The 15,691-nt window shown below is 38.4% G+C and overlaps 1 protein-coding gene and 1 long non-coding RNA gene across 2 annotated transcripts in view; one reads left to right on the top strand and one right to left on the bottom strand.

Moving 5' to 3' along the window:
- Lrrc7 (leucine rich repeat containing 7) overlaps window positions 1-1,263 on the top strand; it is a 294,553-nt gene extending 293,290 nt beyond the window's left edge. Inside the window, exon 25 of the mRNA XM_042678371.1 lies at window positions 676-1,263. Coding sequence (XP_042534305.1) covers window positions 676-783 — 108 coding nt within the window. The 3' untranslated portion in view covers window positions 784-1,263. The remainder of the gene's footprint in view (window positions 1-675) is intronic.
- Window positions 1-5,506, bottom strand: part of LOC122106848 — a 105,109-nt gene extending 99,603 nt beyond the window's left edge. Inside the window, exon 1 of the long non-coding RNA XR_006147243.1 lies at window positions 5,424-5,506. This is a non-coding gene — a long non-coding RNA (uncharacterized LOC122106848). The remainder of the gene's footprint in view (window positions 1-5,423) is intronic.
- Between the last annotated feature and the right edge of the window lie 10,185 nt (window positions 5,507-15,691).

The raw sequence follows: 15,691 nt of genomic DNA, 5'->3' as shown, positions 1-15,691 counted from the left end.
AAATTTTTATTTGTTACACTGATGATTCTAGACTGCAGACAACAGGTATGCCATGTTATTAATGTCAGTGTGCTTTCTCTCCAGGGATAAATCCCTTATATTTATTTACCAATGAGGGAAATAAAAACATATTTAATATAAAAATGTATAAGAAGATATAACAGTATTTAAATTTTCCAGTCCTGTTTGACATAATTACAATATTCAATATGCTGATAGGTTTATATCAGCAATTACATAATACAAATGCAAGCCATCTCAACGAAGGTTTCTTTAAAAAACAAATCCCAACAGTAGGGTTGGAGGTTGGAGATGTAGCTAATTGATACAAGGTCCTGGGTTTGATCCCAGAAACACACACATACACACACACACACACACACACACACACACACACACAATAACAGTAAAACCTAACTTCTATGTCAAAGCTACATGTGTCAGATTTGCCAGTGTATCTTCATAGTTACAATAGAAGCAACACTGGGCTTTTGATAAGTACTTGTTGAATTAACAAATCAGGATTAAAATTAATTACCTCCATGCCTGCAATTTCATTGTGAGTTTCCAAAACTTGGAACCTGTGGCTCAATGCTCCCTTAACTTTATGATGAAAACAGTGATAAAGTAATGGCCGCTTGCATTGACTAACCTGTTTGGCTTGTGTGTTTACAGGCAAATGGACACAGTTTTGTACATATGGAACATGAAAAAGCTGTTTTACTACTGAAGAGTTTCCAGAACACAGTAGACCTAGTTATTCAACGTGAGCTTACTGTCTAAATATTTTTTATAAATAGTGAAGATACGTCTAGCCAGAGCTAATGTTCAAAAATAAATTTATACATAGAAGCAAATTTTTGCCAATTGCTGGACCAATGGCAAACATTATTGCCAAGTGTATAATACTCTATGTTAGCACTGATCACCCTTGCAGATGTTAACTCTATAAATACAATGTTCATGTGGTTATGTATTAGTTTTAATTGTCAGCCTCTGGCTGTGCATTGGTGCGGTTTTGGTTCTGTTTCTGTTTTTAAACCCAATAAGTTTCTTCTCAAAGTGAATTTCATATAATTTCAGAGCACGGAAGCACACACAAGCTCTTTACAAATTCTGCTCTCCATCAGAAACACTGCCTCAAAGTTGTATATGCCTTTATATAGAAAATATGACTATAAAGAATTGTAATTCCCATAAAATATTTCTAGCACAAGGTATATGTTGGCATATATAAAAAAAGAATATAAGAGAAAAAACAATATTTTCATAAACTAAACATCTCGGATTGAGAAAGAGATCTATCTTAAAATAAGACTTTACTATATTGAATCTTTTTCAATAAAAATTACATGATATTGCCTTATGAAAGCAACTGTACATATGGTATAAAGTGTTTATATTTGGTTCCATACTCATGTGCTAAATTCTCATGATGCAGAGTGAAATATTTCATAAGTTAATCATTTATCTCTGGGACCTGAATAAAAATAGGACAAACTAATGCGTTCAATGGCTTTAGCTAATTACAATACATGCAGAGTTAAGAAACAAACTAAAGGTCATTGTAGATAAGTCTTCTTACCACAAACTTACGCAGTGAATGATGGGTGGCAGGAAATGATTGATTTCCTTCTTCCAAGTTTATGTTGACTATAAATTGTAGCCCCTGTGATTTCTTTACTTGTAAATGTAGGATTTATTTGTGTGCTGCTTTATTTAATTTGCTATTTTTAAATCAGTTTAAGGGAACTGATAAAGTTTATTATTAAGAAAGAACTGTTAGAAAGTTATGGTGGGTGATTTAAAAACTTTGGTATTTATGAAACTTCAAATATAATTTCTCAGAGCTGTGGTCTGCCTGTATTACTAATCTCAATGACTGTTTTATGGACAGAAATTAATTAAATACTTTTTTCCAAAAACTTTACAACACATATAAAACTCTGAATTCTGTCTCACTAAAATAAACATAGGTAATATAGAATTATTTCCTTTTACATTAGACCTATTTAACTCTCTGAATTTTAAAAAATCATTTTAAAATCCTTTAAAAATATTTCTCTTTATATTACTCATTAATTTGATTAAAAATTGCTTTGAATTTCCAGAATAATTTCCCAGAATTAGTAGTATGCATTCTCTCTCTTATTTCTACATAGCTGTTTTTATACAATGAATTTACTTTAGATACTAGTATTTCAAATATTCCACTAAGATTTTACAACCAAGACACATCTTGTTGTACTGGAGCTCTGAGAATAATATTTGTAAGTTAATGTTTTATGGGGACAATGAAAATATTGTATTTTTGTAGGATCTATTAAAATGAGTGTCACTTATTAGAAGTACAGTGGTATTTTTTTGACATAGAATTTGTCACTTGAAGGCAAATGATACTTCATTTTATAGATAATGCACTAATTTTGGTGTTGCTTTATGTCATGGTGACATGATAACACTATTTTATAGGCTTTCACAATTAATGATTAAATAATTGACATATTTAGTAGATTTCCCAGAAGTGACTTTTAAGTGTATTTTAAATACATTGAGAGTATCTAATGTGAAATGTCTTTCAAAGCCTAATTTTTCTTTTGGTCAAAAACATATGACATATCATGATATCCAGATTTTATAGGATGATCATCATTAATCAAGACAGAGGCCCTCACTGGCCTCACAAAATAACTTCAAGGAAAGACAAAGTCAGACCATAACTGAACTCCAGGTCATCACATCAGTTTTGTTAGTCTTTTGTGGGAGAGATAGAAAGCCAGATGTAGGACTTCCCAGCCTTTTTTCTTACATCAGGTTTCCCTATCAATCCCAAAGCATTGGGAGATGATTTTGAGATAGTCAATTGAGAGGACCATAATCCTAATGTACACCTCTACCATTCCTGATCTGACAACATTGTGTTGGCCAATGCTTTAATACTTCCTGTTCTGCAGTTCCGAAGTTAGGAAAAGAGAAAAAGGATCCCTGACCAACTGGAAAGGAAATCTTCCATGCCAAAGCACCTCATTCCCAAATATACTTACTGTGCTGCATGTTGAGAACAGGCAGGTTATAACAGACAGAGGTCTTTTCTCATTTTTAAGCTTACTCACTAAAATTACTGATAGCTTGAGAGGAAACAAATCAAATTGATTATATAGGTGACTAAAACTAGTAAGTCATTGATTTTTGAGTATCGATTTCTTTAGAATAATGGGTTTGCTGCCTTAAAGTAGAATCTGGTTCATGTTAACAACTACAAAAGATGTTAAGGGCATGACTCTTGAAAGAGAGAAAGGAAAAGAAAATGAGACAGGAAGGGAGGGAGGGAAGGAGGAAGTGAAGGAAGGAGGGAACAAGAAAAGGAGGAAAGGAGGGAGCGGGGTGGAAGGAAGGAAGGAAGGAAGGAAGGAAAGAAGGAGGGAGGGAGAGAGGGAGGGAAGGAGGGAAGGAGGGAGGGAGGGAGGGAAAAGGAAAGCAAAGGGTGCACCAGAAAGGAGTGGAATTCATGATGGCTCAAATAAACTCTACCTCTTGATTTTTACTGCCATCTTCCTGCTGAGAAAGCTTATACAATTCAGTTATGTTGCATCCGTATTAAATAATCAAAGAGATTGAAAAAGATTATAGGCAGAAGGAGCAAAAGCTGAAAATTATTAACAAAATTACAGATTTTACAAGATGAATAGCCAAGAATGGACAATGTAAACAAAAACTGTTTATCAGACTTATAATATCTTGTAGTAAAAGTATTCTTCTATTTTCAACACTCTAAGCAACATAAGTCAGCTAAACAGTAATTTCAAAATATAAGTGTATTTGTAACAAGAACTATTCAGTCAGTATGACACACACTTACAGCATAATTTGTTGCTCACTGAAGCCTATAGAAAATATATGTCCCAGTTACTTAGAATTGTAATTATATACATATCTTAGTTGTTCCTGAGCCTAACCTTGAATTATAACCTTCAGGATGCAAAACCACTTTGTAAAGGGGGTAACAAACTAATATAATTTTGCTTTTATCTTACACATGATGACACACATATCACTAATATACTTGTTTGCTTAAAAGTATGGTTGAAAAAAAGAGAAATATATTTTGCCATGTGAGATGAAGTTAGAGAAGATTCAGAGGCAAGAAAATAAAAAGTGTCTGAATTGTCCAAAATGATTAGAGAAGAAACCAGAAAAAGAAGTAGATAATATACTTACTATTAATCTCTACAACAATTTATAGCTTTAGAAAATTGCCAGCTTGTCTTTTAATTTGCTTTCAATACTATCCTTGATCAATTTCTGCCACTCCTTGACACTTAGATCAGGAATATCTGTTCTGATGAATACTCTTATTAGGAGACAAGAGTATAACCCAACCAGATAAAAATCCATCCTGCTGTAGTACTACCATTCTAAGTCTTTGGTCAATTCAGACAACACATTTAATACCTTACACACTGACAAAATAGCAGGTTTGTCGGAACACTAGATCAACAAAAAGTTTAAAGTTAAGCCGGAGCTTTGACTCAGTGGTAGAATGCCTTTTGGGCAAGCCCGAAGTCCTGGGTTCAAATCCCAGAAGAAAAAAAAGAGTAAACACTTATGCAAATAATGAAATCCAACAGGTTAGCAAAATGAGTCCTTTAGTGTAAATAAAAGCAGGATTGAGGATCCAGTAGAGGTCATCTCACAGAAATGCTAAATCTTCCCAAGGCTTAACAAAAATATTCAGACGCCAAAGTCCCATGGGTGTAGTTACTTGGAATTAGGGTGAAATTCCCAAACCCAAGACCACCTGCACTGAGTTTTTTTCCTTAGCAATACAACTACTTTCTATTATGTATAGGAATATTTCTCTGTCACTCAGAAAGACTATGCCCTAAAGAACACATTACAAGCCAGGCTCCAGATGGCTCTCATCTGTAATCCTAGCTACTCAGGAAGCTGAGATGTGAGGATCAAGGTTTGAGGCCATCCAGAAAAGTCCATGAGCCTCTTATCTCCAATTAATCACACACAAAAAAAATTCTGAAAGTGGAGCTGTGGCTCAAGTGGTAGAGCACTAGCCTTGAGTGAAAAACTCAAGGACAGTGCCCGTGTCCTAAATTGATGCCCCAGGACAGGCACAAAAAATAAATACACAAATAAAGACATAAATTACAGCAAGAAAATAGAATGGAGGCTGTAGAAAAGGGATGTGTACTATGAAAAGCACACTCGTGTGAGTTACTATTCGAGGAGATCCCAGTATCTGCTGTCTTATGCATCGTTTAATTTCCATTGGTATCTACACTATTCAAAGGGTATCTTCTTTGCCAAGATACTCCCACCATACAATAACTAAGACAGATACAGTTAAAGATTTTCAGTTATGTCCTGAAACTTCTGGGGCATTTCTATGTTTTGCACACAACACTGACCTCTTGTCACTGCTGCTGTTACTGCTAGAGGTCTTTTCCTCCAGCTCCCACGGTATCTGAGGGCATTAGATGCTGCTGCGATCCTGCTGAAGCAAGCATTGACCTTCCCTTTTAGAGCTCGAGCTGTCAGAAACTCTTGAGGGTCAACTGATACTTCGAGCTTCCCCTTTGGGAGGAGCTTTTTTACAGGATCAAGGATCTGTGAGTAGTAGCATAAACCAAGGCTCTAAGGCACAGCCCTCACTGTCACTAACAGCAGCATATACCGGCGCATGCCAGTATATGAGCCCTAATAGAGCTTAATAGAGCCCTAATTCTTCTTCTAGTTATCATTTCATTTTTAATCTCTATTGTTTGAATGTCGGGTTGTGTTACATTTCCATATGGCGGGACTTTCTCTGAGCCACTCAGCTACTTTATGAGGACAAAAATCTGTTCTTTTTCACCTTTCACGCTATTGAAAAGAGATCGACTTTCCAAACACTGTCCCGAGGGAATGCAAACTCCTTACCTTGTACCTTGCAGAATTCAGGGGGTTATGCAAGAGTAAGGGGAAAAGTCAGTTCTTACTTTATTTTAAAACACACAGTGAAAAGGGAGGATGGGGCAAGTCCCCTGGACTGTTAACTGTGTGATTATCTTAATTCACCCTCAGAGCAGTTCTCCGGGAAATAAGAAGGCCTGAGAGGGGGGAAATCACTTACTGATTCAGACATTTTTTTTCAGCAGAGGAGAAGTCCTAGCCCTTGCTCTTGGTAGTAACACACTGAGTTCTGAGCAAGGGAGGAAAGGGGCCTTGGGCTACCTGTGCACAAATGGCAATGGCATGGACAGCTTGATTTCTCTCCTCTACCATATGCCCTGTTTAGGCCTGAGTTTGTTCATGGGAGCACCTCAAAGCTCAAAGGTTAAGAAATTCAAGCAGTGTTTGCGTAGAAAGTATAAAAATACTGTGGCTCTTTTAGTCTGGGACTGGAACCACTAAAGGCCTGTCCAAAACAGACAGCTGTGGGTCAAATGGCCACATATGAGATTTTTCAGACTTACTTTTTGTTTTTTGAAAAGACTCATTTTCATTCTTTATACTAGTATAATTTTCAATAGGCATAAGAATTGGTGCTGAGGAAAAACAAAAGTGAAATGGAGCATCCTAGATTTCCTTAGGTTTGAAAGTACTTTTTTCTATGGCTGTTAGGATAAAATGTCTAACACGGTGCTTCTATCTCTGTCTACCTACCAAAAGAAATATTTTGAAGAAGGACTTTTAAATTGATCAGCAAACTTCTGTGTTTACTTCACAGGAAAACAGTGTTGCTGAATCTCAGAAGCCTAAAGTATGTTTTTCATAAATTTAAAACAGGTCCAGGCACTTGCAGTTCATGCCTGGGATCCTAGCTAATCAGGAGGCTGAGATCTGAGGCTCACAGTTTGAAACCATCCCAGACAAACTTCTGTTAAGACTCTTATCTCTAATTCATCACCAAAAAGCCACAAGTAGAGCTATGGCTCAAGTAATAGGGTGTCAGTCTTGAGTGAAGAAACTCAGGGCCAGTGCCCAGACCCTGAGTTCAAATTCCAGGACCCCACTACACACACACACACACACACACACACACATTCAAAGCACTTCAAAATGTAATAAAAATGCAATGATTACAAATTTTATATTTGTTGAGCATCAACTAAATATCAGGTACTTCGGGGGATATGATGTAATCTCTTCTGCACAGAAGCTCACACTCAAGTGGGAAGAAATTCCAGAGATTGCAAGACAATGCGGTGAGTGCCTTTGTTCCTGCCCTTAATTCATCCTATGATAAAAAAGGAAATAGCAGTTTTATCTTGTCAACAGAAACCAAGACAGAGACAGAGAGAGATTGAAACTACAGGTTTCTCATAGGTCTCTCTACTGTGTCCCTTGGGTGGCCATTATGAATGCTGTGTGGATTTGGGGAAACATTTGACAGGCTAGACATGGTCAGGGAGAATAACATTCTGGACAAGATGCATAAAAACCAGAAGCCCTTGGGTCTCTGGAAGAGGGGCTATAATTCTGCCAGCTAGTTCTAAAACAGTAAAGGAATGCAATGAATCATGGTAGCTATCAACCTCATCCTGCACTACCTGTGTGCCCCTGGAATGATAGGAAACAGAATTAGAATCCAACACGCTAGCTAACGGGGTGTTAAAGAATTCTTCTACGTTAGGTGCCCCCAAAAGGCCAGCCCTGTGAACACTGCCTCAACATTAGCGAAGGTTAGAAATCCATGTGGTCCAATATGAGAAGGAGGAAGCAGTCAGAAATGCCATGAGTTGGATAGTCATCAGCTGGTTGCCTTTTGTAGTCTTTCTTTCACTTGTGTGTTGAAGAATATTTCACTGCATGCTGTTCAACTATTCCCATGGTGGGCGGTGGGGAGCCCTGCTTATTTAAAGTTGAATTACACCTACCCACCTATCATAAACATCTATTTATTCTTACAAGAAGTTGGTCCACTGGTTTGAGGAATTGTTTTACCTCAATGTTTTCAATCAATATTCTCCCTGTTCTTTTGAAACCTTTGCCTACATTGTTGTGTCTCTTAGCAAGCCTACCTCCTTCTTCCTTTTCTAAGTTATCAAAATCAAAGACTGCAGAGTCTAGCTTCAACAGCACTTAACAGCCATGAGACCCTTCCCTAATCTGAGTGTGTGTGTGTGTGTGTGTGTGTGTGTGTGTGTGTGTGTGTGTGTGTGTGTGTGTGTGTACCACAGCTTGAACTCCGGGCCTCATGCTATCATTCAGCTTTCTCACTCACAGCCGATGCTCTACCACTTGAGCCACTCCTCCCATCCAACATTTTGCTGGCTCATTGGAGGTAGAGTCTCCAGGACTTTTCTGCTCAGGCTGACTTTGAACTGAGAACCTAGATCTCCGTTTCCTGAGTAGCTAGAATTACAGGTATGAGCCACTGATATCTGGTTCTTCCTTAATCTTAATGAGAAGTGATTTCTCTTTTCTAATACTATAATTGTATACTTCATAGTATCTTCACTTTCTGCCTGAGAGCATGGCTATTTAGTGTTTTTACTTCTCTTCTATGAACTGTAAAGTTATTGAAAAAGACAATATTTCTGGGTAGAAGAGTTTTCGAGGGCACAGCTGTTTCTATTTGCTAGTAATCCTTAATGCCTGTCTTAGTGTCAGCAGTGTAGTGGGGGCTCAATAAATATTTGTGCAATGATTAAATGGAAGACAGGCCTGGCAAGTAAATGTACTTAATAAATATTGAATTAACAGGTAATTCAAGTTCAATTTCTGTAACCTTAAACCAGGAACCTTTTGCCTTCTCAGCTGAATTACTATTCCCCTTTTTGTTAGAAAGGAGCGAGAGAACAGCAGGAAGGAAGGAAAGAAGGATGGAAGGAAGGAAGGAAAGTTATTTTAATCTCATCCTCCCTTCCTTGACATTTCTTCTAAAAGCTTTCGGCTTCTTGTGCTGTTCCAGCAGTTATGTTTCATTTCCCTTTTATGTGTTTTAAGACCTTAACACTGGCCAAAACATTTACAGAATTTTGTTCAGTTAATTGTAACATACCATAGCTATCCTTTTGATTTGTTTGGGTTTTATTTCTCTTCTGGAAAGAAGTCATGCCTTTACCTGTCAGAAATATCTCAGAGAGATAAATGCATGAAGTTGAACTCACGAAGCCTTGTATTTTGGAATCTTAGAGATAAATAAGCCCTGTTTGTTCATCCTACAAGACACTCCCAAAGCCCCAAAGCAGACTGAACTAAGGAGATGACAGCCCGAGGCTTTGTCTGGCTTTACACGTCTTTGAAAGATTCTGTTTAGCTGCACATGGTAACCTGGAATTTTGCTCGAGCTACTTCTACGATGTGGAGCTGAGAGGAAGTGGGAAGGTGATGACCAAAGAAACAGGGGTAAGGTCATCCACAGGAGGAGCTCCCGTCCACTTCTAGCTCTAGCTTTTAATTTCTGCCTTATGCCACCTGTTGTAAAGAAGAGACGAGTCCCTCCACAGGCCTTTGGCTGCTTTTCTTTATGCTGGCATCTGTGCCTGGCTTTCTGGTGGCATTTTGTGGATTCATCTTATCTACTGCATTCCTAAAATGAAATGTCATGTATTCCAGTGAAAGTTCTTAGGCCACTGCAAAGCTACAGAATTGGTATGATTAGAGATGAGTGTTGCATACATAGAACCACCCCGGTAGTAGGGCACATGCTTAGGATGAGTGAGGACCTGCATTCTATCCCTGGTATTTAAAAAAAAAAAGTTGGTATGATTAACTATTCAGATAGACCACACACACACACACACACACACACACACACACACACACACACAACCCAAGGCTAAACTTTGATCAAATTGTATTCTCCCTCCCAAATTTTTGTAGAGATCTGAATATAGCCTATGAACCTCAAAGGAAAAAGAAATGCTGTTGTTTGTACTGCCACAAACTTGGCTTTATTAGATTCTTCCTTGTAGAGACAGGGGGAAGAAAGGAATGCAATACTTTAAAAGAAAAAATAATCTAAGAGAGAATAGTCCAGCTTGATGGGCGCCTCCCCACAATCCCTTTATTACTTCATGGGTCCTTGATTTCATCATAAGTAAAACTCTCAAATATTTCTCATGTGTCTTAAATTTAGGTTTCATAGTGACTTGATTATAGAATTGAGTAGACTATTCCCAAACATGATTCCTTTATGTCATCTACTATGTTGCTTACACTGTTGATTGCTCCCATTCGGCCTTTGGTTTTTAAATTATTACAGTGAAAACTTGCTAACTGTCTCTGTTGGCTAAGTACGTCTTTTTTTTCCCCACAAGAAACTTCTGATTTTTAAAACATTTAGAGATAATTAGTCCACCTGGAAGGAAACTGGCAACAGTGGTTTCTTTGATACTCTTGAGGCCTCAAACTATCCAGACTATCTACTAAAACCATCTACTGTTTGGTCCAATAGCCTGGTGTCTGCATGTTCACATAAGGGAAAGAAGGTCAGTATCTGTGTGAACAAAACAATGATATGAAAGATTGAAAAGGAAAAGTGAAATATTGAGTGATTCCATTTTAGGAGAGAAAGTTGGTAAAAGTATTTTTAAGTAGTAAGAATACTTTAGTAAGTCAGGAATCGTAAGGACAGAAGAGGGTTGAGAAAGGAAGAAAATTTAATTATTTAATTATTAAGGAAGTAAGAGTGAGAAAAGGGAAAGACAGGACGTAGATGACTGATAAATAGGCAGGGGGGAAACTGAATGAAAGAAACCAGATCCCACAGTTTCTCCAGCTTCAGCTCTGGAGGCAATGTTCTTCATCGCACTGTCCTGGAATTCCCTTTCTCTCCTTCTCTCAAGGCCAGAAGAGTGAGCTGTCATCTCTTGATTTCTGGCCTTCTTCCTGTTCTTCTAGATGTAAAAAAGAAGAATTCAAAATAAAGAAATAAGACACGTATTAGACACATATCCAGTTTAATTGATCTTCATTTCTAGGAGCAACTTTTGTAATGTACTCGTATCTTTTTAGTCATGCAACTTCTCAAAACAAAGAAAATCACTACAAGGTAATTCACTAAAAAGAACAATCACAGCTGAGTGCCAATGGCTCATGCCTGTAATCCTAGCTGCTTGGGAGGCTGAGATCTGAGGACTGTGGTTCAAAGCCAGTCTGGGCAGGAATGTCCATGAGACTCTTATTTCTAATTACCCACCGAAAAGCTGAAAGTGGAGCTGTGGCTCAAGTGGAAGAGGGCTAGCCTTGAGCAAAAATTCTGAGACACAGTGCCCAGGCCTTGTGTTCAAGCCATATGACCAGCACATTAAAAAAGAACTATGACAGCACTTTTCTCAAATAACATCAATATCAAATACTACAGTCATTGTTAAAAGCTCTCTGGTGGAATGAGTCAAGTTATTGTTCTATCATAAAACATCAAAGGACCTTTGAATAGATCTGGCTCATTTCTACCTTCAGGGAAGAGTTAAAGTTATGTTTAATTCCTACAGAAAAGGTTCTACCTCTTTCCTCTGTGATAACAATAGCAAAAAAATGAATTATGAGTTTCTTCCCAATAAAACCATCAGTTTCAATTACTAGGTTCAAGGCTACATATGTATTCTATTTAAATATGGTGGGATGCACCCATATACATTTTGAAAGTTTGTGTCTGCAGTTTAAAAAGCTACCACCAGGGCTGGGAAGGTAGCTCAGTGGTAGAGTGCTTGCCTTACATACATGAGGCCCTGGGTTCGATTCCTTAGCACCACATAAGCAGAAAAAGCTGGAAGTGGAGCTATGGCTCAATTGGTAGAGTACTAGCCTTGAGCTGAAGAGCTGAGGGACAGCTCCCAGGCCCAGAGTTGAGGCCCCATGACCAACAATAACTAAATAAATAAATAAATAAAGCTACCACCAAGTGGAGACTGCAGGTATAAATTTTATATCTGAGCCTTGGTAATTCTCTGGCTAAGGTAGCAAGACTGCATAGTACAATCTTATGCCTCATGTGCTGGTTAACTGTTAGGAACACCCTTTCCCATTCTCTGTTTGAGAATTTGAATTTGAATTTGAATTAATGCTCTAAATTTAAACACCTTAAGTGATATATAAGTGACTCTCAAGTTTTGTCACCTACCTGCACACTTGACTCTGTGCTAAACCTTGGATGAGAGTGTGCTTTGAGATTTGGGTTTCCTAGTTGTTTAGTTCATGATCATACCCACCAATTAGGTAGTTCTTTACTTGCTTGTGTAGTTTGATATACTATCAGATACACTCAATCTATGTGGGGCTATATTTGTTCCAAAATCCTCAAAATTTATTGTTTCAATGAACCCTGTGAAATTTGAACATAAAGAACTAAAACTGCTTTGTATAACCTTCTTGTATATAGTTTCTAAATTGGTCTAATCTGTGTATGTGTGTATCTGTGTATGGCTTTGTTTCTCACCAGCATCTTGCAGTAACAAGTCATCTACTCTAAACTCCTACTTTTAGCTATGTGAATTATGAACTGAATAAGGAATGTATCTCAAAAAGCATCTCATAAAGTGAAAACTGGACTCCAAGGGTAGTTTCTAGTCCCCAGCTTGTGTGCTTTCAGTCAGGTCTAAGCAAGGAAGGCACAGAGCCCTGGCAGCATCAGTAATACATGTCCTTTGCTATCTTGGTTCTTCGATATTTGGATTTCAGGACCTCTGATGGTGGGATCCTTGCTAACAAAGCCAAATGTTTCTGTTTACTTCCTCTAAGCTAATTGTATCTTCACCTTCACAGCTTAGCCTGCACATTTGTCTGGCAGCCTTACTTATTTGTGAGTCCATAGTATTCTCTGCCAATCATTAAATCTTTTTTCTTTCTCAACTGAAAGCAAATTTAGAGGGAAACAATATGCTCTTTCTTGAAGTTAATGTAAAACTTTAAAATATCCTGGTGCTTGTTTCCAAAGTGAAGTTTCTTTCTAGCCACATGACCACGAGCTACTATTATGGTAGGCTCTCCCTTAGCAAATCCAGGTCAACCTTCTTGGGGGCAAGGGGAGTAGGGATGTTAGTGTTTTATAATTTAATGATCTTGAGCCTGATGGTTTTAGCGCAGCCAAAATGCTGGGCTTACCACGTGAGTTACCTCTCTTTTCAAGGAAAGTTAAATATCCTTCCCACAATAAAAGAAATTTAACTTGCACACATTTCCACATTCCTTAAGACATCCACAATGGTGACCAGCGTTGCGTCTGTTCCTTTCTTAATGCTGGTACCCTATTACCTCTAGATCTTTGTTACCAATTATCACTTAAAGTATCTTTTTCTTTGTCATAGATGAACTATCTTAATTTTTTATTCCTGTGAGCCATCTCTAGGTCAGGGCTTCTTCTCCAGCACCCACCATAATTCTTGATTTTAGCAGTGATGAGGACCTCAGAGCCAGAGAGCTTGTGGTTTACTGCTTTCACTTTTTTTTCTTTTAACCATGTGAACTAATGCTGAACAAGCACGGTCATTCTATCTGCGTCATGATGTGAAGAGGTGGGGGAGCCCTGCTTTTCAGCAGAACGAATGGGAACATCACCTAAGCTAGTTGCTGGCGTGGCCCCGAGCAGTGGGAGGAGAAAGCCAACCCTGTCACTTAAACGTGCTGAATACTTTAAAACTGCCCTTGCCCCCTGCCCCCAAGATAACCATTGTCCAGTCTGTTACCCTGGAAAATAAGTGAATATGTATTATAAGCAAGATTTCACTGCATTGGTGTTAAGGCAAAATTCTTTAAAAAAAATTGTTAGGTAACGGGCAAGTCTCATTCACCAAATATTTTTAGGCTATTCCTAGATTATCTATACTATTATTATCTAAACTATCCCTTGCTTGGAACAACGCCATATGCTGTCTCTTGGTTATTTTATTTCATTACAGAAGAAGCATTTACTATGGTTCACACTTTCAGAGGACTTAGTTCATGGCCATCTAGGTCTGTGAAGCAGGAGAACATCATGGTGGCAGAAGTAGGTGGTTAGAGATTATTCAACTGTCTGCGGTCAGGAAGCTGAGAGAGAGTGGAGGAAGAGAGAGAGAAGAGGGGGAACAGAAAGAGAGAAAGGAAGGGGCCAAGGGGTAAGATACTCAGCCAAGGACCTCTTCCCTGAGACCCACTTTATCCAAGAAGATCCTATCTTAAAATTTCCTGAAACAGCGCCCCGTGTGGAGAACAAGCATCTAACACATGAACCTGTGTAGGACATTTCACATTTAAATCCTAACATTCTGCACCCTGAAGGCTCCTGGCCATCTCTTATGCAAAATGCATTTAGGCCTTCCCTAGAATCCCTGAAAAATTAATAGTCTCAGAAGTCTAAAGCTCGGGCAGTCTCTTAGCAGCGAGTCCATATAAAATCAAAATCTCATTTTAAACCAGCTATATTCTCTCTCTCTCTCTTTCTCTCTCTCTCTCTCTCTCTCTCTCTCTCTCTCTCTCTCTCTCTCTCTCTCTCTCTCTCTTTCTTTCATCTTTTGGCTGGTCCTGGGACTTGAACTTGAACTCAGATTTGGCCTCAACTCTGTCTCTGAGCTTCTTTTTGCTCCAGGCTAGTGCTCTACCACTTGAGCCACAGTACCACTTCTGGTTTTCTGAGTAGTTTATTGGAGATGAAGAGTCTCATGAACTTTCCTGCCAGGGTTGGCTTTGAATCATAATCCTCAGATCTCAGCCTCCTGAGGGTTAGCACTCAGTTAAACCAGCTGTCTTTGATAGCAAGATTTTATATATAATTCACTCTTACTTGTGGACTTATCCAATTTAGCAATAAGTAGTTTGCACTTTTTTAGAATCAAGGGAGATTCTATAGCAGGCTAATCATTCTGGTAGCATTTTATTAAAACCATGAATATTGCTAGCAACATTGCATGAGCATTTCCCAGAGATACCCAAACTTAGAAATCTCTCTCTCCTCTCTCCCTCTCTCCCTGCCTGCATCCCCCATCTCTCCCTCTTTCTCTCTCCTGTAACTTCTCCCTCTATGTCTCTTGTTCCCACCCTTCCTCCTTCCTTTTTCTCCTCTCCTTTCCTCACTCACTCATCAGTTTCTCTCAGTATTCATCTCTTTGTTTTTTAATCTCCACTCATTTCCCCACATTTAAGGCCCCTAAAACAGATCACCATTTACTACTCAAAGGTAAGGACTATGACTTTTTTTTTTGTCAGTCATGGGGCTTGAACTCAGGGCCTGGACATGCTATCCCTGAGCTTTTTTTGCTCAAAGCTAGCTAATGCTCTACCACTTTGAGCCACTGGGCTATTACACCAGTTTTCTGGTGGTTAATTGAAGAGTCTCATGGACTTTACTGCCCAGGCTGGCCTCTAATCATGATCCTCAGATCTCAGCCTCCTGAGTAGCTAGGATTACAGGTATGTGAGCCACTAGTGCCCTGAAACCATGACTTTTTTTAACTTTTAAAAAATATTTCCATAAATATCCCTAGCACGTTCACCTACACCTGGATATAAACTCATATTTTGATATTTCATCCAGATCTACAGGTTTGAGCCACTCTAATTTAAAGTCTTTGCTATTGTTCCTGGGGATAGAAGCCAGGGATTCATTCATGCTGAGTGAGTCACTCTAAGAAGTGTTTCCTTCTCCCCTAAATCTGCTCTGGATAATCCCAACATCAGTCCTCTAACATTTAGTCTTTAATCTATCTATCTATCTATCTATCTATCTATCTATCTATCTATCTATCTATCTATCTATCTATATCTATATCTA

Source organism: Dipodomys spectabilis, unplaced genomic scaffold (genome assembly GCF_019054845.1).
Source record: "Dipodomys spectabilis isolate Male_0828 unplaced genomic scaffold, ASM1905484v1 ptg000002l, whole genome shotgun sequence".
Classification (NCBI taxonomy): Eukaryota; Metazoa; Chordata; class Mammalia; order Rodentia; family Heteromyidae; genus Dipodomys; species Dipodomys spectabilis.
Note: the sequence above shows the minus strand (reverse complement) of the source record. Positions and strands in the feature narration are given on the sequence as shown.